The following is a 24,716-nucleotide window of genomic DNA, read 5'->3' on the forward strand; positions in this document are numbered from 1 at the left end:
ATTTATAGTCAAAAAGAAAACACGGACAAAACCGAATTACTAGTTAGATCCAAAATCAGCATGAAATGGAGTGAGGAGGGGTGAGGGAAAACTCCCTGTTACCCAAGCCTATCACGAATGTCAGATAACTACATTCTTTTTCTTGACATCAGTCCTCTGGAGGGTTGGAGGCTAGATGGGAATGATGGGTGTGTGTGAACAAATTATTCCATCTTTCAGTTAAATCATCAATAAAAGGGTAATCAAAACCATTGTGAAACAAGAAAAACAAACATGTGTGGTAAAGACCGCAGGGTTTTTAAAAGGAAGTGCATGCTGAATGACAGAGGTGAGGGAGGTAACGCAGTTGATCCACAGGGTTTGGTGAGCACCTCCAGGGGCCAGGCCTACCCCCACTGGGCCCTTCAATATCTCTTAAAGGGTAGACACAGCCAGCCTTGGAGGAAAGTTTTGAGCTGCTTAAAAGTAAAGTATTTGAGGTTACTCTCAGTTAATAAATTGTAGTGAAGAGATAATTGCCTCAGAAATGTAGTGGTTTAAGAAGTTGCTTTAAAGTCAGAAAAGAAAGAAAAGATTTGCTAGTTCAAGGGCTCTCTCTGAGATTTCCTTTCATGTGAATGAGAATAAGAGGATGATTTAAGTGATTCTGTAGAAGCATTTTAAAGACACAAGAGCCAAAAGCAGCTACAGCTGCTGCAGAATTCTGCCCTTCCACCTCCTTCCTTCATGCCACAGTGACTACCTCTGGGCCTAATTAGATCAATGAGCATTTTCCCTTCTAGACAACCTCTTAATGTATGTGTGAAAATGAAAACCAGAATACAGTGAACAAAGCTATGCAAGAACATATCCTGCTAATTTAACTTCCCCAATATCTCTCGAACCATCCTTTTCCCCCCTTATTACTCCTGTCTTCAAGCTCTCTCACCTAGATTATCCAAATCACTTCCTATCAGTTTCCTATGCATGGCTCTTCCAGAAATACCTTTTTTGGCTGGCAGTGTGATCTTGTCACTTCTTACCCAAGAATTTTTCATGGCCAGTTTCTAAGGCCTCCACCGATCTCTTTCTTTCCTGACACTTAACCTCATCTTCTAACACTCTCCTCGCTAAAAGGGTTGGAGGGTGGGATGAGAGCAAGGAGAAAGAAGACGAGGAGAAGATGGATAAGAGTGGCTACCTGCTTCTGAGCTCCTATTATTTTACGTGTTTTATAGTTTTTATATTATTTAATCATCTCCAAACCCTATGGGATAGGTATCGTTATTTCTACTTCTGATACAAACCAGTCAGTGTTAAGAAAGGATACTTAAATTATATAGTCACTGACCAAACAAGACTTAAGCATTTAGTCCAGACCTGCCTGTCTCTAAAACTTGTGCTTATTGCCATCACCTTGGTTCCCTACCTCTTGGGCCTTCCAACATGCTGTTTCCTCTACATCAAATTCTCTTCTAGTCTTGGGCCACTTGTTAAACTCTTATTCATCCTTCAAAACCCTGTGCATAATTTTCTGCCTCTAGGAAGTCGTCCCTGACTATCGAGAGCATTCATGACTTGCTCTACTATGTTATGACTGTGTTTTTAAAAGCAATATTGTATGTATTATGTCAGACTCTACTATCTGGGTGTCATGGCTCTTTCTTCTACTGGACTGCTCTTAGAGTTTCTTTAGAGAAGGAATTTTGCCTTTAACTGTTGTGAATTCAGTGATATTGCCCAAGGCACAGCTGGTGCTCAGTGAATCTTGTTGATTTGAACAATTCTATTGTGCAAAGAGAAAATTGGTGGATCAAAAGCCTTTGATTAAACTCTTAACTAGAGTAGCATACCATCTATGTGACTATTAGCAGGTTGCTTAACTTCTTCAAGCCTCAGAAAACTTATTTATAAAATTAGTTAGTGGGACGGGGTATTCAAAATTATCCCTAATATCTTCTCAGATTCTAAAATTCTGTGCACTTAGTCTTTGCATACAAAGAATATATGTGGAAGGGCCACTGCTATAATCAAATGCAAAATGAAATGTGGCACTTGTATAATTGTACTTACTGAAGAATTGATAGAACTTAACTGTATTTATTGGGACAATGGGCAAGGGGAGGCTAACTACCTTATAAATAAAATACCTTATAAGTTTTTAATGTGTTCCTTATTAAAAATGCATTACTTTCCATGCTAAATTAAATATCATTTAAAACCAGTTTCTTTTCTTAGTTTTAGTTAGGTAAGATTTCTCCTCATTTTAGTCATGCGACTAAGCAGCATGAACCACTTGGGACATAGACTAATAGAGGAAAATTTTACCCACCCTTGGAAGTCAGAGTTTTAGAACAAGAAGAGAGCTAAGAACAAGACCCAACACTAAAGAAATAGAGACGACATGCAGCTAGGTAGCAGTAAAGAAGAGTCATTCCCAATTTCCAGATGATTGGCCACCTGGAATCTTTACTACCATGAGCTTACCACCACACTAGCTCATCATACATCCGTGCCCTCCAGACTCAATCCTTAGAAAGTGCAGTGGACATATGTAGATTGCCTTACCATAAACTACTCCCCTCTGCTCCCTCGAAGAGCATTCTGAGTCTTCATTCTCAGTCAGGCAGTTTAGGAGGGTTTGAGCAAAGAAGCTACAGAAGTCATTTAGCTTCTCTCAACTCCCAGATACAGTCAGTGGTTCAGAGATGAACAATGAAGCCAATCAAAACTAAAGGATCATAAGCCAGAGCTTCTGGGAAATGAAAGGTGCCTTTTCTTTTTTTTTTCTGGGAGTGAATGAGGTGGGGTGTAACCCTGAGAGCCTTTGTCAGCCACATGCCACATTGCAGATGAGGAAGGCTTGAAGCTGCCATAGACCCACCATGTGGAACAGAGAGTGAAGCCATTATCAAGAAAGAAAGTCCACAAATGCAGAGAGAAAGAAACAAAGTCCTGTCCACATTGTTTGCATCTTAAATCTGAAATTTTTCGCTACCTCTGGACTTTTCAATTGGGTAAGTCAATAAGTTTCCTTTATTATATAAGCCAGCTTGTATTATGTTTTCTGTTACTTGCAAAAATATAATAACTGATAAAAAAGAGTCTATATGATCCAATGTTATCTGTAAAATAGAAGCACTTGGATAGAATGCATTTCAGTGTCTTGTTTACATGAGAGCCCAAATTTTTCTCCTGGTTAATTTCAGTATAAGAGTATTTATATGTAAACCTCAGTAGAAACGTGACTAATGAATCCCAATACTTGTTTCAGTTTTAGATCTGAAGTATCTCACCTCATCTCAAAAAGAACTTCAAAACCATATATCTTAAATTCTTAAAATCTAATAGAATTAATGTTAAATTTTATTTTAATTACAATTTTTGGCCCTTTTATTATAGCAATACACATGCATTTGAAACAGAGGAGAGGGAAAACAGCATCCACCTTTCTAATGCCTAAAAATAACAACTGCCAATGTTTGTGTGTTTTTCATCCCATGCTTGTTGTTTTGACTTTTACAGTTTGTTTCCATTTTGATTGTTAAGCATAGTATCCATGTATTTTGATAGAAGAATTGAACTGTGGGTCAATATGAGTGATTTAACTGAATGTGGAACATTCTACACACACATACACATACACACCTCAAGCAAATAGAATTGCTAGATAAAATGTAACAAAATTAATTTAAATGCAAGTTTATAACCTAAAAAAAGAAATCTCCAGTTGTCAAAACAAAGGGAGCACTATAGTTTAAAACATACAGTAGAATAAGAGCACAATATCTTTCTACTCTCAACCAGGGAGCAGAGATGCTGATTCATGAGACAAACATAGATAACTTATGAGTATTATTTTTAATAATCCAGCTGTATAAGCATTATCATTTGTGGAAACCCTTTCTGTATTCTGCTCATAGGTAGGGCTAATTTCTTATCATTTTTTCTATATGTTCATAAGTAGGAGGAAATTCAGAGATGCTGCTCAAAGGATGGTAGTCAGAGTTCTATTAAGTAGGAGTTCAGAATTAAATTTTAAAATCTTCCTACATCATATATGGGTCTTTGCTTTCTCCTGTCAAGGATAGTGCTGTGTATAAAGTAAGATACATTTTTCTCTCTGCTCTTATAAATGGTGGCCTCCATGTTCCTACACCCAGTGATCTCTCTCAATCCTCACCTTACCCAACCTTGCAGTAGTACTGAACATAGTTGATCTTTTCCTCTTTTGTTTGATCCTGACACCCCACTCTCTTGTTTCTCTCTTGCCTTTCTGCACACTCACTCTCAGTCTCCTTTGCTGGTTCCTCTTCATCTCTCCTACCTCCTCACATTGGAGAGCCTAGGCTATAGTCCTGGAGCATTTTTTTAAATAATCTCTCTCTACACTCACTTGCTTATCTCATGGCTTTATGTTCTTACAGTAGACTGATGACTCCAAGATATATCTTTATATTTTGAGTGTAAATCTCCAGTCCATACCGCTCCCATGAACTTCAAATTCTTAACAACTTGACACTTTCCCTTTGTTCTCCAACAGGCATTTAGACACAACCTGTCTAAAAACTGAGTTTCTACTCTTCTTGCCACCAGATCCACTCCCCTGCAATCTTCCTCATCTCCTTTAAGGGCAAACTGATGGTCCCAATGGCCTGGGCCGAGAAGCTTAAAGTCATCTTTGATTATCTTTTTTATTGCATATCATTTTTTTTTTTTCCAAATCCTCCTGATGCTACTCTTATAATAGGTTCAGAATGCAACTACTTCTCACCATTTCCATTCTGGTTTAAGCTGCTGTTATCTCTTTCCTGAGAAATTATGGTAACTTCCTAACCAGTAACCCTACTTCTACTTTTCAGCCTATTTTCCAACTTAGCATTCAGACAATCCTTTAAAAAAATAATTCAAATCATGTCACTCCCTTGATCAGTATTCACAAAAGTGTCCATCTTACTCAGACAAGAAGCCAACATGTTTAAAATGGCCTACACATTCTTGTACAACATGGCTATTGTGCAATAAAGAATTAATCTTGCCCAAAGAAAAATCTAGCTCCTTGCCCCCAACTCCTGTGAGTTAACCTCTAAGCCCTTGGAATGCCCTACCCAATAAAAATGTCTTTGTTTATCTGGGAGCCTTTGGCCCTACAAGATGGTCTATGCTAAGTATTTAATTTATGGTGGGAGTCCTGGGCCACCTTGTATCAGCCTGAACTCTAGAGGGGCCAGAGGCTAAGGTCAGACACATAGGTAGTCAGCTCTGTCTACATGGCCAAACCCAATTAAAAACTCTGGACACCAAAGTTCAGGCAAGCTTCCCACTTGGCAGTACTCTACGCATATTGTCAAATATTGTTGCTGAGAGAAATAGGCACTATCCACACAACTCCACTGGGAGGAGTTCTCCTGGACCCAACCCTAGTGTACCTCTTCCTGATGCTAATTTTAATCTGTATCTTTTTGCTGTAATAAACCACAACAATCAGCATAATGGCTTTGCTGAGTTCTGAGAGTCCTTCTACTGAATTACTGAACCTGAGAGTTTCTTGAGGATCTCCTGAACTTGTAATTCTTCCCTTTACCTTCTTGACATCATTTCTTAGTATTCTACCATTCATTCACTCTGCTCTGGACACATTGGTTGTTTTTGTTTCTTTCTGCAGACTTTCACACTGAGCTTTTGCACATACTGTTCCCTTTGTCTATAATACTCTTTCCCCAGAAACTTCAATGATTGTCATTTTCACCTCTTTCAGGTACTTATTCAAATGCTGCCTTCTCAGTGAGGCCTTTCTTGGCTATGTTATTTAAAATTGCAACTGCTCCCTGACACACATACTCATCCTTCTTCTGTATTTTGTGTTTCTCCAGATATTTTATCCTTCTGAAGTATTATATATTTTATTTATTTATTTTTGTTTATTAACTAGCATATTTCCACGGGAATTAAATCCTTAAAAAAGCAGAGAACTTAGCCTAGGTGTTTGCTGCCATATCTCCAATGCCTGGAATTGTGCATAAATCAAGGTGAGCACTCAATGGAGAGTTGTTGTATGAAAATGTGTATGCAGTGGGCGGGATGGGGAAATAGGTAGACGGTTCAGTAAAAAATAGATACTGTACCAAAAACAGCAAGGCTTGACTAGTGGTCATACAAAATAGTTTATAAAAAAGAGTGTCACCAATGTGTCATATAATATGCATTAGTAAATTTGGCTATATGAATCTGCTTTTCCATCTTGTATAAGAATGTGTTTTGGATTACCCAACAATTTAAATGAGACAGTCATAAGACATATTAGGGAAAATATTTAACCCCTACGAGATCCAGAACCCAAGAAGTGGTGAATATTAGGTCAGAAATGGAAGGCCCTTGAAGAGGCATTTGTGAAGAAGGGGCAGAAAGAAGATAGCTGGATTCTGTCCACTGTAATGAGTCTCACCCAGGCTCCTGCAGGTAACCAACCCCCTGAAGTTGAAAGGTATGACCCCTCCACTGCCCCTGCCCAGTCCCAGCAGCACTGACCACCTTTGCTGAGTCACATGGGTCACAGTCTTGCCAAAGTGGTAGAGAAGGGCAGACTTAAGTAAGAAAACCCATGGAGATGATGATACCACCAAGATCCAGCCTGCAATTATTAATTACCAGCAAAAAAAATGTTGCAGGCCAGATAGTTGATGGGAAAGTCTGATCTATACCAAGAACAAGAAGTCTAACCAGAACCCACACTCATCCACAACTACCAAATAGAGAGAAAATCCTCTAGTGCATTTATCTAGGAGGATGAGTCAGCTAGGAATCCCAACAGGTAAACTAACTCTCCACACATGTCCCCCACAGTTTGGAAGTTGACACCTGGCTGCTCTAATGAGATGATGACCCCTCCTGTAATAATATGGAAATGTAGAATGAGGAAAAAAGTAAACTTAAAGAGGACTTGGCAGTGGGATTGAGGGACAGCTGGTAGGAAGGGAAAGAAGAGCTGGTGAGGAGAGGGGTGGAGAAGGAGAGGCCCGTAGCTTTGTAATATGAGTGTGTTAGACATCTGCACTACTTCTGGTGATCTTAGTCAGGCTGTAATCAGCTAAACCTCCCTCCAAAAGCAACACCTCTAAGTGGAAACCAGAATACACACTGAATGAAAGCAATGAGTGTCTCATTCTAGTCAAGGTAACTCAAGGCTCCACTGAACCTTTTGGAGGAAAGTACAATGAGAAATCTATATTACTTAGAGTTTTCCAGATTAACATAACTAACAGGAGATGGATAAACTGACAGATAAATGGATAGATAGGGATTGACTAATTGATCAATTGATTGATTGATTGATTGATTATAAGGAACTAGCTCATGCAACTGTGAAGCTGAGAAGTTCCAAGATCTGCAGCTGGCAAGCTGGAGCTGCAAGAGAGCCAATAGTATAATTCTGGTCCAAATCTGAAGGCCTGAGAATCAGGAGGGTCAATGGTGTAGGTTTGGGTCCAAAAGCCAGCAGGCTCAAGACCTAAGAAGAGCTGATGTTTCAGTTCAAGTCTGAAAGCAGAAATAGACTGATGTCCCAGATCCAACAATCAGGCAGAAAGATTTCCCTCCTACTCATGAGAGGTCAGCATTTTTGCTCAACTTCAAATGACTAGATGACCCCCATCCACAGTGGGGAGGGCAGTTTGCTTTACTCAGTCCACCAATTTCAATGTTAATTTCATGCAAAAACACCTTCACAGCCACACCCAGAATAATGTTTGACCAAATGTCTGGGCATTCTGTGGCCCAGTCAAACTGACACAAAATTAGCCATCACAAACTTAATGAATGATTGATGTGAATGGGCAAATTAAAGTGAAACAAAAAGGGTATCTCAGGAGAAACAAACATACAGTGGGCTATGCCATTATGAGTATGATATGGTCACCTCAATGCATCTTAAAATCCAAGATTTAAGGACCTATTTCCTAAAAGAGCAATGCTCTCCTCAAGTACCACTATCTCAAACTAGGACACCTTGGATTTTTGGTAAAGAGAGAAAGGAAGTGAGTGGCAGGGAGACTATGGATCCTGGTGAAGTGGTGCTTTGTGCCTGATATCTAGCAGCTTGTCCTCCAGTGAACATTGAAGGTTTATTTGTAAGACTCCTGCCTAATAATTTATTCAGCAAATATTTATTGAGTTCTATGCTAGATGTCAGATTTTGGGAATGTAGTAATTAACTACATAGATAAAATCCCTGCTTTTTTGGAATTCACATTCTAATGAAAGAGACAGACAATACAGAAATAAACATACAAGTGTGCCAAAAGGAAAAATAGAGGTAAAGGAAGAAGATGCTAGCAAGGAACGTTACAAAGAAGTTACAACAAGAGTTAACCTATTGGGAAGTTATGTACAAAGGTGCCCATCTTATAAAATAGTCATCTCTGGAACTAATCATAGCTCTTTTTTGAAACCATAACCAGCTTCTAGATGCATATATTTTCACTATGCACTGAGTTATAATGCCGTAAAATTCCAAAAGCAGGGTGAATCACTGACCTGTTGCAAACCCTTCAATTGCTAAATGGAGATCTTAGATACTTGAGTTGCACATTTTACACCCACACTCTATGGTTGTCAGAGCTGCTATCTCATCCGTCTTAGCAAATTAAGAGGAATATCATGGAAGAAAAAATGACTAAGGATAATTGGGTCAAAAATCCATTGTCTAAAAATATTTCATCTAGCCCACTGTGTGCAGCTTAGTTAGCCATGATGTGTGCAGCTTAGTTTCAAAAAGCTTGGAAAAATAAACAGGAAGGTGGGTTGCAAGGAGTGAGGATGTGAGAAGATGAACAAAAGTTAAACTAAACGGGGCAAAATGTTAACAATATGTTAAGGAATAAATAGCCCAGATACGTTCTTTATATTGTTTTTGCAACTTTTCCTTATGTTTGAAATTATTTTCAGATAAAAATTTTAGAATAGTTCTCACCTTAAGAACTAGACAGTTTGTCTAAAAATAACTGTTTTACTACCTGTACTCCCACCATTAGAGATTCATTTCTTTGGATGACATATTTTGCAGACATTCCATTAAAAAGTATCTATATTTTAACACTTAGGAAGAATCAGTTGGTAACTAGCTAAGGAAAGGAAGAGGAATCACTGGATGGGAGGCAGACACTCTATGTGTGGAGAGGTGACAGGTGATAAGTGAACACAAACAGTGGATATAGAGGAGGGCCATCTCCTAAGTTGGTGGTGACCCAGATCTGCAAGACCCTGGTTCTGAGAATACTGAGATGCTTTGATATGGCCTCCTCCTGTGCAGTCCAGATAGCACACACGTTCCAAATTCACTATGTCTGTTCCATCTTAACTGTGTAACAGGTGCCTGCACCTGAGATGGGACAGACAACAACAGGATATTCTTTGAAACATGGTAGGGGATGAGATGTCTACTTTTCTTTTCTTCACCAGCCATGCCCAGAGGTCTGTGGCGTAGCTCAGAACTCCCTATACTAGAAAACTCCTAGACATAGAAAGTTTCCTCTATAAAGTATCTAACTGTGTTACGTTTTAGTAACATAGCCCTACTATGGGATTAAGGCTTCTCAGAACCTTAGGAATATTGTTCCCATCACGGTAAATACATAAATGCAAATTTAAGTTCGAGTCTAGGATTGTCTGAATAAAGTTGTCAGCTAACAGCGTTTCAGGGCAAAGACGAGCTTCCTTTTCTTTATGAAACAGCACATCCTAGTGGCACTCACAGGCACTGTAGGGATATTCAGGAATAGTTTTTCTCTCAGATGAAAACATCTTTGGCCTATAGCTGCTCATTGGTTAGGAAAATCAGATTCCAAATGCTCATTTTTTGCCCAGATGAACACTGTCAACAACTTCTATATGAAAAAGCATGGATCCCTTGTAACCCAATATTGTTCTCAAGCCCTGAATTTCCAGTATTTTCATCATGCTGCATAAACAAAGCAACTTTTGATTGAAAAATTCCAAGTAGAAATTTCAAAACAGATTAAATATCTGCCCCCCGAAACAATATTTCAACCCCAAGCAGCATTCATCTCTCACTCTTGCTTAAATTCTAAGCATTTCTATCTAAACTGACACTTTCAAAACATACTTATTTTAGAACTTCTGTTCCATTCAATAGGAAATAACACATTCTGTTCATTTTGAATAAGCCCCTTTCACTATGCCACCTCGGCCCTTCACCAGCAGCCTATTCAGGTTTCAAGTAATCACACATGTCTTGAGCCCAAGCCGTCTTGGTGTCATCTACTTTCCTACAGAAATATTGATGCCAGGAGAAAAACAGCCAGAGGGCTCAGAGCAAATTAGCACAGGCCTGGAGACCTACCAAAATTAGGTCATCTAAAATAAATCATGTAGACATTTTTTAATACAACCCCCTGCATGGGTAGCATTTTTCTAGGCTATTGATTTTTCAATCACTGCCCTGCTATTAATACTTTTCAAGCAGGTCTGAGTGTGTCAAGCATCTCATGAAAAGGGCAGATCACAAGAACACATGATGAAAGGGTGTTTTGTTTTGTTTTGTTTTGTTTGTTTTTTTGAGACAGAGTTTCGCTCTTGTTGCCCAGGCTGGAGTGCAATAGCGCGATCTCGGCTCACTGCAACCTCCACCTCCTGGGTTCAAGCAATTCTCCTGCCTCAGCCTCCCGAGTAGCTGGGATTACAGACACGCACCACCATGCCCAGCTAATTTTTGTATTTTTAGTAGAGACGGGGTTTCACCATGTTGACCAGGATGGTCTCGATCTCTTGACCTCGTGCTCCACCTGCCTTGGCCTCCCAAAGTCTGGGATTATAGGCGTGAGCCGCTGCGAAAGGGTGTTTTGGTTGGGGCTTGGGGGGTGCTCGTGGGAGGATGACAGTGAGTGTAATTTAGGAACAAATGTAATTTTCAACTTCCATGTATGTCAACACTGTAATATTATGAAAAGGAGAAAGGGCAAGGGGGATAATCTTTCCTGGGTGTCCACTATATACCTGTTTGAATAGATAACATTACCCCATGAAGTAGGGTTTTTCAGCATCGTTTTGTAGATAAGGAAGCAGAGCGTAAGAGGAGGGAGGAAGGAAGCTTGTCTTCAAATCCTCCTGCTAGGACATCATGTTTGCACTGTGACAGAACCCACAGAGAGGAGTTCAGGTAAAAACTTGTTTCTACTTATCTTTGGAGTCTTCATGTAATGATCAATGAAAAGTCACAGTTATGCTTTCAAATTCTCTGCCCTGACATCTCTGAGAAAAGCTGGTAGCTGAGTGAGGTTTTCCTCTAGTTTTCCTTCCCCTTTTTTTCAATTCCATCCCTCCTGCTTCAATGGATAGTTCATAGTAATGCACCATGCTCTGATACTTGAGCTTTTCTGTTGATCTAGCCTAGAAGCTTCCTTCCTACTTTCTCTTTTTTTCTCTTTTTAGATGGAGTCTTGTTCTGTCACCCAGGCTGGTATGCAGTGGCGCAATCTCCACTCACTGCAACCTCTGCCTGCTGGGTTCAAGCAATTCTCCTGCCTCTGCCTCCCGAGTAGCTGGGACTACAGGCACGTGCCAACACAGCTGGCTAATTTTTTGAATTTTTAGTAGAGACAGGTTTTCACCATGCTGGCCAGGCTGGTCTTGAACTCCCGACCTCATGATCTGTCCCCCTTGGCCTCCCAAAGTGCTGGGATTACAGGTGTGAGCCACTACGTCTAGCCCCTTTCTCTTGTTTTAGGTCAGGCCTGGACTATGTTCTGTTTCCTTCTTAGTCTGCCATCTAGTAACTTAGATTAGTGTGGTTATCTCTCAGCAAGCACACTTTCGTTTTACAGAAGTCTCTGAGAACTGATGTCTCCAGTCTAGGGAGATCTTTGGACACTGGGGCAAGCTGACAGGAGAGACACTGAAAGCTGCTGGAAGTTTCAGTCCTTTTAATTTCATTCTGGCTCAAATATTTTTGTTCTAGGCACAATGCTAGGCACTAGAAACACAGTGGTTGATAAAAGATACCTTCATATTATATCGTCTGAACAGTTATTTATCCCAACATTTCCTGAGGCTAATCTGATCAAATTTAATGCATGAGATAATGTGTGAGATAAAAAGAAGGAAAAACAAGCACTTTCTCAGTAGATCCTAATAGGAAAAGCAAAAAAAAAAAAAAAAAAAAAAAAAAACAAAGTTGAAAAAGCAAATGAGGAAAGGACGGTGATATGTTCAGAATTATACAATAGTCAATTTTAGGTGTTTATTTTCTGTCCCTCTAACCTTTTTAGATAGACACACACTTCTTTTTGGAAATGCTAAAGATGACTAAGTGATAGATTCCTGGGATTGATTTAATAGGAGATTGGAAGGCCAGGTGTGGTGGTTCATGCCTATAATCCCAGCACTTAGGGACGCCAATGTGGGTGGATCACGAGGTCAAGAGACGGAGACCATCCTGACAAACATGGTGAAACCCTATCTCTACTAAAAATACAAAAAAATTAGCTGGGCGTGGTGGCACATGCCTGTAGTCCCAGCTACTCAGGAGGCTGAGGCAGGAGAATCTCTTGAACCAAGGAGGCAGAGGTTGCGGCGAGCTGAGATCATGCCACTGCACTCTTGCCTGGCGACAGAGCTAGACTCTGTCTCAAAAAAAAAAAAAAAAAACAAAGAGAGAGAGAGATGGGAGCAATGGAGCACTTAGGTTCCCACTCTAGCAGTCAATAAGCTAAGCACTTTCACATATGTGACTTTATGGATTTCTTACAATGCCATTGTGAAATAAGTTAAGTTAAGCCCATTTTATACATAGGGAAGCTGAGGCTTAGCAAGATTAAGTAACATATTGTATCTAAGATACAGGAGAAAAGATGGGGCTACAGCACTATTAGTAAGGAAAAGGAAAGTTCCTACTTGCTCTGTTTTTTCTCCTTCCCAACTTCTGAATGAATGCACCTCAATTAAGCAACACGTAGGTATCCAGCACTTTCTAAGTGCAAAGGCATTGAAGGAGCATAAAATACTATAAGTTTTAGTCCTCAACCTCAAGGTCATAATGCACAGTTCTGACAACAAGATATGCATACAGAGAAATAACTAACTCTCCTATATGGAGAAAAGACTGGTGATCTATGCTGTGGAGGCAAAATGAGAGCCTGTGGGTTGGAGTTACTAGGATGTGCAATATTCCAGGTAAAGGAAGTAATGATGAGTAGAGATTCAGTGATTCTGGTAGAGGGTGGAGGGGCAGCATGCAAAGAAGCAGGACTGAGCAGGTCACAGAGCACAGCAACAATAGGGGATCCTGGAAAAGTAGACAGAGCAGGATGGTGAACATGGCTGGATCTGCAGTATCTCCAGGATGCTGTGTGCGTGTGCATGCGTGTGTGTGCGCATGTGTCTGTGTGTCTTGGCACATAGTGGGTTGGAGGTTGGGGAGCTGGGAATAAATATGGAGAAAGCACTGGACTGGGACCCAAGGGAAAGAGGTTCAGTCCTAGCTTTGCTGCTAGCTAGATGTGCAACTTCGGGCTAGATACTCAACACCTCTGAACCTCAATCTTCTTCATCTGTAAGACCAGAAATTGGAGTAGATTATCCCTAAGGCCAATCCCATGTTAAGAATTCTAAGACCTTCCCTACTTTTCCCTTTCTTCTTTAATTGCCTTCTCCCCACCATCAGCTCAAGGCTATAGAAAATTTCATCCTTGATTAGCAAATAACACTTATTTTTCCATAAACAATTGCTTCATTCAATAAACCTGGACAAGCCCTGTCATTCTTTAAAAAATGAAAAAAATGAAAAAGAAATCTGTGTTATCATTATTGGAAAATTCTTAAAGCACGGCCCAAAGTGGCCAATGTGGTTTCTATTTAACCAATGTCACTTTTTCCCATTATGCACCTACTTGTCTCTACTGAGTTATTATTTGATGTCATAGTAATATTAGGGGCTCCATAGGAAAGATCCTCTAGGAACCTTACTGGTGTGTTTTCTATAAGGATATTGCAAGGATATTATTCATTACACAAAGAAGAACCTCTGAAGGAACTACTCTCTGATCTCCAGATCAGGAAGAGGTGTGCCATTATGAAGCAACTGGCTTGTCTCTAATTCAAGGACCCTGTAACATTGTAAAAGGCTCCACTTCCCTCTTCACAATTTAACGCTGCTGGAAAGCACAGAGCCAAACCTAGGTTTACTTCTTGCAACCCACTGGCTTATACACAGTGTGCTCCCTCACCCCGAGAGCTCTGTTCCCTTACTGCCCTTTTGGTCCTTCTGAGCTCCGCTTTTTCCATCTTCGTTATAATTTGTTTTTATCTTTCTGAATTATATGCATTTGAGTTCCTTAAATACCTTTGGAAACAAAAAGGTTTAAAAATGAATAAATAACAAACAAGTAAATAATTAACCTGTGCAACTGAAGGCCTTGTTTTCTAAACCAGGGGTTAGCTAGCTGAACCAACCCAGCCTGCCACCTGTTTTCATATGGCCCACAAGCTGAGAATGATTTTTACATTTTTAACGCTTTGGAGGAAAAAGTAAGATTTGTGATATGCAAAAATTGAATAAAATTCAAATTTCCGTGTCCATAAATAAAGTTTCATTGGAACACGGCTATGTTCACTCATTTGCATGTCATCAATGGCTACATTCACCTGACATAGCAGAGGTCAGTAGATGTAACAGAGGTGGATACGACCCTGGAGCCCAAAATATTTGCTGTCTAGCCTTTTACAGGAAAAGTGTTGTCCCTGGATTAGAACTTTGTTTTACATCTGTTTAACTTTCTCCTGCCAATGTTAGTATTATAAAATTGCTTCGAAGCTAGGTATTTGCTACATCCTAACTCAGTCTAGATATTTTTGGTGTTTTTCTCATAAAACTACCCCTCAGTGTACTTTAACCTTGACTCAGGCTCATTTTTACTGTCTGGCTTAGAGTTCAATGCTATATAATAAAGACAATTATTTTTCAGCCTCTTAGAAGTAACTTGAAGACACTCTTGGGTCATCATTTTATAGTCACTGATAAAATGAATTTTAAAACCTCTATTTTTGCTGAGATTTCTAAGCCAACAGAAGGATCTACACAGCAACTTGGCACTTTTTACACCACACTCAATGTCCTCCAGCTTCTTTTCAATTGATACATGTGTTTGCATATTTACTTATTTTTTTCCTCCTCCTGGTCAACCTTAGTTAGAAATAAAATGAAGTGTCCATGGAAACACAACATAATGCGTTCTCACAGATGATCGAGGGACCCAAGCAGCTGGTATTGGGCTAAAGTCTGCAATGGCATCTGACCAAATTAGGAAGAGAAAACAGCTTACCCGGCTCTTCCAGACCTCTGAGAATTCTAAAGCTCAGCATGGAAACTTACACAGATTGTGAACTACTGTGGATTGTTTTATTCTTTTTATTTTTCCTTTTGAGAATACTCTCTTACCAATTTATATGTTTCACCTAAAGGGTTTCAATCCCTCCCCAACTTAGACTGATGGACAGACAGTACAGAATAAGTGGGAAGGAAATCTACATTCCCCGGGAACACCTACTGTATTAGGCATTTCTATGTCATGACTGGTCCAATGTCACACAGTTCAAACAGGCAGAGCTTGAATTTGAACTCTGGTCTCTATAACTTCAAAGCTCATTTTCTTTCAACTTCACAAGAAAAAGGAAAACAGAAAAGACGAGGCTTAGTGAAGGTTGCTTTTTAACATAGCCATGGTGCCTTGCCCACCCTCTTTTTCCTGAGGGGAAAAATGTCATAATACAGAAATAAGAATATGAAAGTCAGCTTCTGCCTTAACCCCAACTATGATTATAAGAAATGAAGGTCTAAAGCTAATATGGGAAGGAACCAAGAGAACCCTAGTTCTCTTTCCTAAAATTCCTTTCCAAATGCTTGAAGGAGAATGTCTTAAATAAGGGTAATAAATGAATGTCTTAAAGGGAGAATATACAGAGTACTAAGGACATTTGGGGAGTGGGTAACAGAGAAATGCATCAGGAAGATGTGTCAGAGCACAAGCTCATCACAATTTAGAGCCTTGGCTATTTCTTAGGGCTAATGATCAACTAAACTGTGCTTTTTCCCTTCAAACTCTGATTTAGGAGCAACATTCTCCTAAGTCCCGTTTCTTACAGGGTGTGATCTGGTAGCATACACCCTTGTCCAAGGCAGTATCTGGCATCTCCAAGGTAACAGAGCCTTGCTCACCAAAGCGTTATGAGGAGTCTCCCAAACCCTATAGTCTCACGGAGAGTATGGGATCCACATCAGTGTCTCAGAAGAGGCTGAGGGATGAATGCTTCCCTCAAGCAGGTGGGCTCCAGGCTCCCACCTTTAGCTGAGGCAGCTTTGTTTTCACCTGAAGGAAGTGTTCCTCTACTTCATAATCCTTTGAAAAACATTTTCCTAGAACATACCTCTACCTGAACAGTGGCATACAGCACAGATCTTTAACTAATACTCAAACTAGACTTTTAAGAGAGAAAGGCATGCCCTCTGAAGGTTTATGTAACAATTTGTGGTAATACCACTCATCCTATGACAAAGACATGGAGACAGATTTTTTTTTAAAGTGAAACAGTCTGTCTTCCCCTTCACCTGATATGTGTTCACAACACCATCACTATCAACACTGAGGGTCAAGGAAACATGGAGATTGGAGAACGTGGGGAGACAGAGAAGCAGGCTCCTTCCTGTGACAGACAGATTCATAAAGGAAAAAGCAGCATCTCTTCCTTCTCCATCCCTCCTCATTCCATGAGCCACCATGAAAGGTGAGCTCCCCTTCTAATGCAGGGTATGGTAGGCTGTCCTGTCCTCTTATAAATTGAGAAGAGTTCGTTTCTTTTCTGCACAAGCTTTTTGTTACATAAAGAGTCTGTGTAAAATACTTTGCTCTCCAGAGAGAAGCCATATCATTGCAAATTGCTTTATTAATATAATTAGCTGATAAATTAGAGCTGCAGTTCTACACTGAAATAGACCTTCCAATTATGGAAAAATGAAATCACTGGGGACATCTTGTACATGAAAAACAATCTTACGCTGTGCAGAAGTTTTGATTTGAGCTAGGACAACTGTTCTTACAATTGCTAAATTGATTTTTCAGTTTTCAGTAACCTTGTCTTCCTAAATGGCTTTTACTCAGCTTCTGGGCTGCTTAAAACTCCAGGTGTAAGTAAAGGAAGCACTTATGCAGGTGCAGTAATTGCTCTGCAAAAGCAAGATTCTTCCCATTGCAGAACAACTTATAAAGATTACACATCCAACACTATACCAGGAAAAAATTTCCCTTTTTGTTAATCTTTCATGAAATAAATAATGGTATTGAAAGTTTAGTGTACAGCCAGTAATTTATCATGGGCTACATTTATTAAAAAGTGCTGTCATTTCAAGAAGAACTTAAACTATTTTACTAGCCATTAGTAAAGACCACATGATTCAAGTTTAGAAGAAAATAACAGTTTTGAATCCTAGGCAGCACTAAAAAAAAAAAAAAAATCTACTCTTAACTTATAAATTCCCTTTCTCTTAAGAAGAATGGAGTCCCTGCTTTTCATTTTGACCTGCTACATCACCTCCGTACTTAGAGCCAAAGATACTTCTGGCAGCACATGGTTAGGAGCTTCCACAGGTGAACTTGACTATAATTTGTGTAACCATCTGGGGAAAAGAGAAAGCCTAAAGCTCAAAAGAAGAAAGAAGAAGAAGAAGAGGTGGTGGAGGAGGAGGAGGAGGAGGAAGAAGAGGAGGAAAAAAAGGAAAAGGAAGAGAAAGGAGAAGAAGGAGGAGGAGGAGGAGGAAGAGGAAGGAGGAAGGGGGTGGGGGAATAAGTCAAAGGGGAGGAGGAGGAAGAAGAAGAGGAAGAGAAAGAGGAGGAGAAGGAGGAGGAGGAGGAGGAAGAAATAATAAGGCAAGCCAAGAAGAGGGCTCACTGCGTTTTTCTTTTTCTTACAGGGTTTTGTCTTGCTATTTCAGTCCTTATTTCTTTAATAACAACCTTTGACATCAATGCAGTGCCCTGGTTGGATGACTTTGCAATCAGCAGTACCTGTATGCCATGCCCGTCTCTGCTCTGGTGGTTTCCTGCAATGAAATTCCATGAACACGTAAAAACTTTTCCAGATATTTCTGTTCAGCTGCTCCACTGGGCCTAACAGGTTCACAGGCTGCCCGAGGTTGAGTCTTGGTCACTGCTAGGTGCCATCTACATTTTAAAGCCGATTCACTGGATTTTGGCAGACCCAGTTTGGGGCTAGGGATGTCTGCACAGGCAGGTTTATACAGATGCATGTTTCAAATACCCAAGGAAGCAAAGCTAATTGCACGGTGCTTAGCTTTAAGACTCACCGTATCCTGCTGTGTATACCTTGGGTTATCTGGCTTCAGTATGTCCCAAAAAAGGGTTAGCTTGTTTTCTTTAGATCTCTCTTATTTTTGTCAGCGTGCAGGCTCGTAAGTTCCTGACAGAGCTGTTGGTTATGTGTCCTGCCCAGGCCTGTGCACGAAGGAGCCTGTCAGTGGCCAATCACTTTTCCTATCCCTTAAAAGTACTCAGAGTCAAATGTAAGCAACTATGTATTAGCCCTGGGGAAAAAAATATGGAGACTTTTTCCCATGTCTTTCTATTTAGGTAAAAGAAAATATTTTGGTGGGACCTAGGCCAAATGTGTTTTTATAAGGACCATAAGGCCTTAGGGATGATTCACAAGTATGTAACGAGACTTTTCTAAATTACTAAATATTTTGTAATCAAATAATTTTTTATATTAGTGGCATGATTGATTTGGGTGAAAGGTCCATTACCCTTTTTCAGATGTTGCTCTCAAATGATAGAAAAATATCAGTAAGGTGTTTGTAAAAGGCAAAAAGTTCACACAAATATGGCCACACAAATATGGCTGTTTTTGACAAACGTGAAAAGCAGTTTTGTGTAACAAGAATAGCCTTTCCACCAAATGGTGCTGGAGCAACTGGATGTCCATAAGCAAAGCAGAGCAAAACAACAACAAACAAAAATAAATGAGCCATTGACCTAAACCTCATCTTTATACAAAAACCAACTCAAAATTGATCATGGAATTTAAATGTAAAATGTAAAACTATAAACTTCTAGGTAAAAGAAGGAGAAAATCCTCAGAACCTAGAGCTAAGTGAAGAATTATTAGACTCAACACCAAAAGCACAATCCATAAAAGGAAAAACGTATAAATTAGATTTTATTAACATTAACAACTTTTGCTCTATGAAATACAACATGAAGGGGATTTAAAAAAACAAATTACAGACGGGGAGAAAATATTTGCAAACCACATATCTGACAAAAGACATATTTGGAACATCTAAAGAACTCTTCAAACTGAACCATAAAAGCATAGACAATCTAAGTAGCAAATGGGCAAAAGATATGAACAAACATTTCACTGAAGATGATATACAGATGGCACATAAGTGCATCAAAAGATCATTAGGCATTAGAGAAATACAAATGAAATCCATAAGGAGAGATCACTGCACACCTATCACAATAGCTAAAATACAAATGATAACACTAAATGCTACCAAAGATTCAGAGAGACTGGATCCCTCATAAATTGCTGGTGGGAATGTTAAATGGTTCAGCCACTCCAGAAAAGTGTCTTATAAGACTAAACATACCAAACTTACTATATGACACGCCAATCACACTGTTGGGTATTTATCCCAGAGAAATGAAAACTTATGTTCACATGAAACGTGCATACCAAATGTTTATAGCATCTTTATCTGTAGCAGCCAAAATCTAGAAGCAACCCAAATATTCCACAATGGGTGAATGATTCAACTGTGGCATATTCATACTATGAAATACCACTCAGCAAGTAAAAGGAAGGAACTATTGATCAAAACAATTAGTTGAATAAATCTCAAGAGACTTACGCTGACTGCAAAAGGTTGCATTTTGGAATCGGTATTATTCCATTTATATAACATTCTTGAAATGGCAAAATTGTAGCTAGAGAGAAATAACAAATTAATAATTGCCGTAAGTTAGAAAAGACGAAAAGAAAGAAGATAGCTATGGTATCAAAGGGTAGAGGGGGGATTTTTGTAATGGAACTGTTGTGTCTTGATTATGGTATTGGTCACATCCATCAATACATGTAACAAAACTGCATGGAACTAAATATAAATACACAAAAATTAGTGCCTATGATACTGGTGAAATCTGAATAAGGGCAGGGGCTTGTATCATCATCAGTTTCCTGATTGTGTTATTAAACTATGGCTAGGCAAGATACCATCATTTGGGGAACTAGGCAAAGGATATATGGCATCTCTCTATTGTTTCTTATACCTGCATGTGAATCAACAGTTCTCTAAAAATAAAAAGTTAAAAAAAAAAAAAAAAGCAAAGAAACTGTTCATATATGGGTCTCTCCAACACAATTCCAGCTGTGATTCTCCTCCAACCATGACTCCTGGAAATAAACTGTTCATTCAGTCTAACGGTCTTCACACTCCCACCTCCCATCACACCTTACATCTTTGCTGACATGAATCTCCACACACACGCACATGCTCCCTTAAAGCTCACCTCCTCTAGGAATTCTTCCCAGCCCCTGGCACACAATTATTCATTGAAATTCCACTTGCAATTCAAATCTAAAGCACTCACTTGACACTTCTAAACTGTTTCACAAACATTTGCAAACCCCTTATGATTTCTGCCATATTTTTGTATGTCCTATTTATTTACTATTTGGAATTAAATTCCTTTCCCTACCTAAAACAATTTTTTTTTAGAGTTATGGGCTGAATATTTGCATTCCTCCCAAAATTCATATGTGGAAATCCTAACCCCCAGTGTGATAATATTAGGATATAGGGCCTCTGGAAGGTGAGTGAGTTGTGATCTTGGAGCCCTCAGAATGGGATGAGTGCCCCTTATAAGAAGAGGCCAAAAGGTAGCTCACTCTCTTTGCACCACGTAAGGAAACTGGAAGGAGCAGTGGGCTTTCAACAGGGAAGGGGGCCCTCACCAAGAACCTGACCCTGCTGGCACCCTGATCTCAGACTTCAGCCTCTAGAACTGTGAGAAATAAATGTGTCTTGTTGAAGCCACTAAGTCTATGGTAACAGCCTGAACTAAGACATTTAGTAAGGAAACATTACATTACTACCATCATAAACAGAAAAACCTTATCATTTGTAATAAAATAGAATGTAGTCTGTAAAAACTACAATAAAAATGAAGAATGTTATTATATTGCAGCTGGATACATAATGTCCAAAGGCTTGAGATCAGAGTCTTAACTCCTTTTATCGTTTATTGACAAAGATTCAAAAGTATTAGAGAGGTTTTTAAGATATTTTAGCACAAATCTGAGACTTTCTCTTTCCTTCCTTTTAGATAATGAGAAAAAAAGTGAAAGGAAATTGAAACAGGAATACACTATATTTACAAAGTGAATCAGTTATTTAATGCCACAGGTATTTAATGTACCTGTGAGTGGTACTTGTACCTTCTTAGGGAAACAAAGACAAAATATGCTGTCCCTGAGTATGAGATCCTTCTCTTGCGAATGTACCTCTTAACTCCCCATCCAGTTTATGAGGTCTTTTAGGGAAGGGACTGTATCTGATACAAGCTTGTAAACTCCAATTACAATGATCAGCATGATGCTTTGTGCACAGTCAACATTGCATACAGATTAACAGTTTCCTTGCTTTAATTTTAAACTCCCAATAGCTAACTTTCCTCTCATAAATCTATTTCCATTTTCACCCCAGCAGTCAAAGCCCTGAGCATAAAAAAAGAAATAAGAGTTTATAAAGAAAAGGCCAGAAAAGCTAGGGGGGAAAAAAGTCATGCAGTACAAAGGAGTTAAGGAGAAATTAGCATTCCCAAGTAAAGGTGCACCAGTGGTCTCACTTACCATAGCCACCAGCTAAATCTGACTGTGAGAGCCATGAAAGTGGTTCCTCCAGGGCTGAGAACACCTGGAGGTTGAGGCAGTGGTAGCAGTGGAGTACCAGGGAAGAAACAGAGGTGAACCAGGAAAGCAGTTTCTAAAACATGGGCATGAGCCCTCTCCTGTGTGTCCCTCTCTTTTTGTCCTCCAAATTTGGAACTGGGCCCAGGAAAGGAGAGAGAAATGAGAAAGCCAATATTTATCTGGAACCAAAGTTTCTTTTCATAAAGTTCTAAAAACTGGTCAATGTCATAAAAGGTCCCAGTTTAAAAGTGGAGGATAGAAACTACATTTAATAAGGGAACTATTTATCCCTTTGGTTGTCAATACAAATTAAGATCAGATTTAAGCCCAGTGTGGTAAGGCACTAAGAAATGCCTCTGAGCAACTGAGAAGGACAGTTAATGTCTTTCTTGCTGTCCCTTTGTGTCTCAGGAATGATAATTTTCATATCCTTTTTAGAATCTTTAAGTACTGTGCAATCACATGGTCAGCAGAGTGCAGGAAACAGCAACAAAGCCATGTGATGAGACAGGTGCTACCTGCCCCATCCTGCTGATGGGGCACGGGAGGTCTGGGAAACAGAAGCCACATATAGAAGCTCACATAGCTCTGGGTGGCAGGCAGACTTCATCCACACCTGTTCAGCATTCATAAACAACAGTGTGACCTTGGGCAGCTCTTGACCTTTCTGACCCCCTAGTTTCTTTACTGACTCAGACTTAGGTAATCTCTAAGATTCTTCTAATCTACATCTGATGTTCTGTATATCTTAAAAAGTAACTGCTCTAATCATTCTATAGAGGTGATGACCTTTCCTCCTGTGTAACTGGCAAGACTTGGAGTCCATGAATTATTCACTGGTTATGTAAGATACCAGGTCCATGAGATATATGCTATCCTTGGAATACAGCAAACACCTTTATAGGCTAGTTTTAAATTTTTCTTGGCTAAGGAGGTGATTTGTTGAACACTGTATATCTTGGACATGTCGCAGAGAATCATCCAGGTCTAAAATGAAAACTGAGGCCAGAGCTGGTGGGGCTAGAGGGATGGGAAATGTACTGCCACTGCTGGGTGGACCACCCAAGTCAATCTGGACAAGGGACACCAGACCACAGTCCAGAGCACATGTTTCTATTCTGATTATTTACAGGAACTTCGTCTTTCTGCTCTTGTTCATGTGTTTGCTCACTAGCGCTCTGCAGGTGATACAGTGAGATATCTGCCTGTATCTCACTGGGAACCATCTAGAGGGATTGCTCCTCCTGTCACTGTCATCTTCTCTTCACCTTTGCCAGAGCTATCTTGGAGTCTAGCTATATGTGGTGAGACTACAGCTAAGTATGGTATGTGTGTGTTGTGTTAACAAAACACAATGCATAGACACTGCCTTTGCCCTCAAGGAGCTCTTAGTGGAGGAGAGGAGAGAAACCAGTAAAGATTACAAAGTGATGTGATATGAGCAAAAATAGAGGCAATCGCTCCAAGTGACACTCCAAACCCAGTCTGGGGAAAGAGCAGAGGATCAGAGAAGATACCCTGAGGCAACATCAGCAGTAAAGGTAAAGGGTGGGAGGAAAAGAGGGAATTCTTTCAGAAGTTTGCAATCCGGGCTGGGCACAGTATCTCACGCCTGTAATCCCAGCACTTTGGGAGGCTGAGATGGGTGGATCATCTGAGGTCAGGAGTTCAAGACCAGTCTGACCAACATGGTGAAACCTCATCACTACTAAAAATACAAAAAAAAATTAGCCAGGCATTGTAGCAGGTGCCTGCAATCCCAGCTACTTGGAAGGCTGAGGCAGGAGTATTGCTTGAACCCGGGGGACGGAAGTTGCGTGAGATCACACAACTGCACTCAAGGCTGGGTGACAGAGCAAAACTCTGTCTAAAAAAAAAAAAAAAAGAAGAAGAAGTTTGCAACCCATCAAGAAATCTAATGTTAAATGTCTCTATCGTTCATTGGTGCTTTTCTAGACAATCCCTCACATCTCCTTTTAGTCCGGATTTTCTGTGGGAATACAACACAAGTCCTGGTAGGATAGGGGAGGGGCTGCGTGTTTCAGTGCATGGGAGTACAGCACATGACTAACAGAAAGCACCTGTTGAGCTCCTTCTCCCTGGCACCCAAAGGTAGCAACTTCAGTCTCATCTGATTTCTTTTCCTTATCCCTACTGCTTATCTATTGTATACACCCGCACTATAGCACAAAAACAACCCCTCCGCAGTGTATGATGCATATGCATTATAACCTTGCTTTAGAAAAAATGAGTAGGAGTGAGAAAAGTAGAAAAAATAACTATTGGGTACTAGGCCTAGTACCTAGATAATGAAATAATCTGTACAGCAAACCCCTGTGACATGAGTTTACCCATGTAACAAACCTTTGCATGTTCCCCCAAACCAAAAATAAAAGTTAAGAAAACGAAAAATGAGCATACTTATTGGTGACTAGGTCTATAGATTTCTACCTTGGACCATAGCAGGTTTGCAGACAAGACTAGCCCTTGAGATTTAACTACTATTCTACATTTATCCCACAATGACCCATGTCTTCAACTAGAAACCATCTTTCAGTAGAGCTCTGGCATATGTAGCAAAAACTCTCCTCACTTATTTTGGGCATGACTCTCTTGCTCTTTATTCAAAAGTTCCCAAAAGATGCCAAAATGTGGCCTTTAGTCTAAAGCTAAAGGAAGGGAAATGGTCCATGGGGACCAGATGTGCAAAAGTGCACCATGTGGCCAGAAATACCTCAAAA

The 24,716-nt window shown here is 39.8% G+C and overlaps 1 protein-coding gene across 3 annotated transcripts in view; it reads right to left on the reverse strand.

The window, feature by feature from the left end:
* KCNAB1 (potassium voltage-gated channel subfamily A member regulatory beta subunit 1) overlaps positions 1-18,501 on the reverse strand; it is a 381,835-nt gene extending 363,334 nt beyond the window's left edge. For all 3 annotated transcript variants that reach the window (XR_004262623.1, XM_032258184.1, XM_032258160.1), the window contains exon 1: positions 18,048-18,501. Coding sequence is in view for 2 of the 3 variants with exons in the window: in XM_032258184.1 (XP_032114075.1) it covers positions 18,048-18,289 (242 nt within the window). In the remaining variant the exon portion in view is untranslated. The remainder of the gene's footprint in view (positions 1-18,047) is intronic.
* Positions 18,502-24,716: the final 6,215 nt, after the last annotated feature.

The sequence above is a fragment of the Sapajus apella genome, unplaced genomic scaffold (genome assembly GCF_009761245.1).
Source record: "Sapajus apella isolate SASKATOON/1434 unplaced genomic scaffold, GSC_monkey_1.0 scaffold4, whole genome shotgun sequence".
NCBI lineage: Eukaryota > Metazoa > Chordata > Mammalia > Primates > Cebidae > Sapajus > Sapajus apella.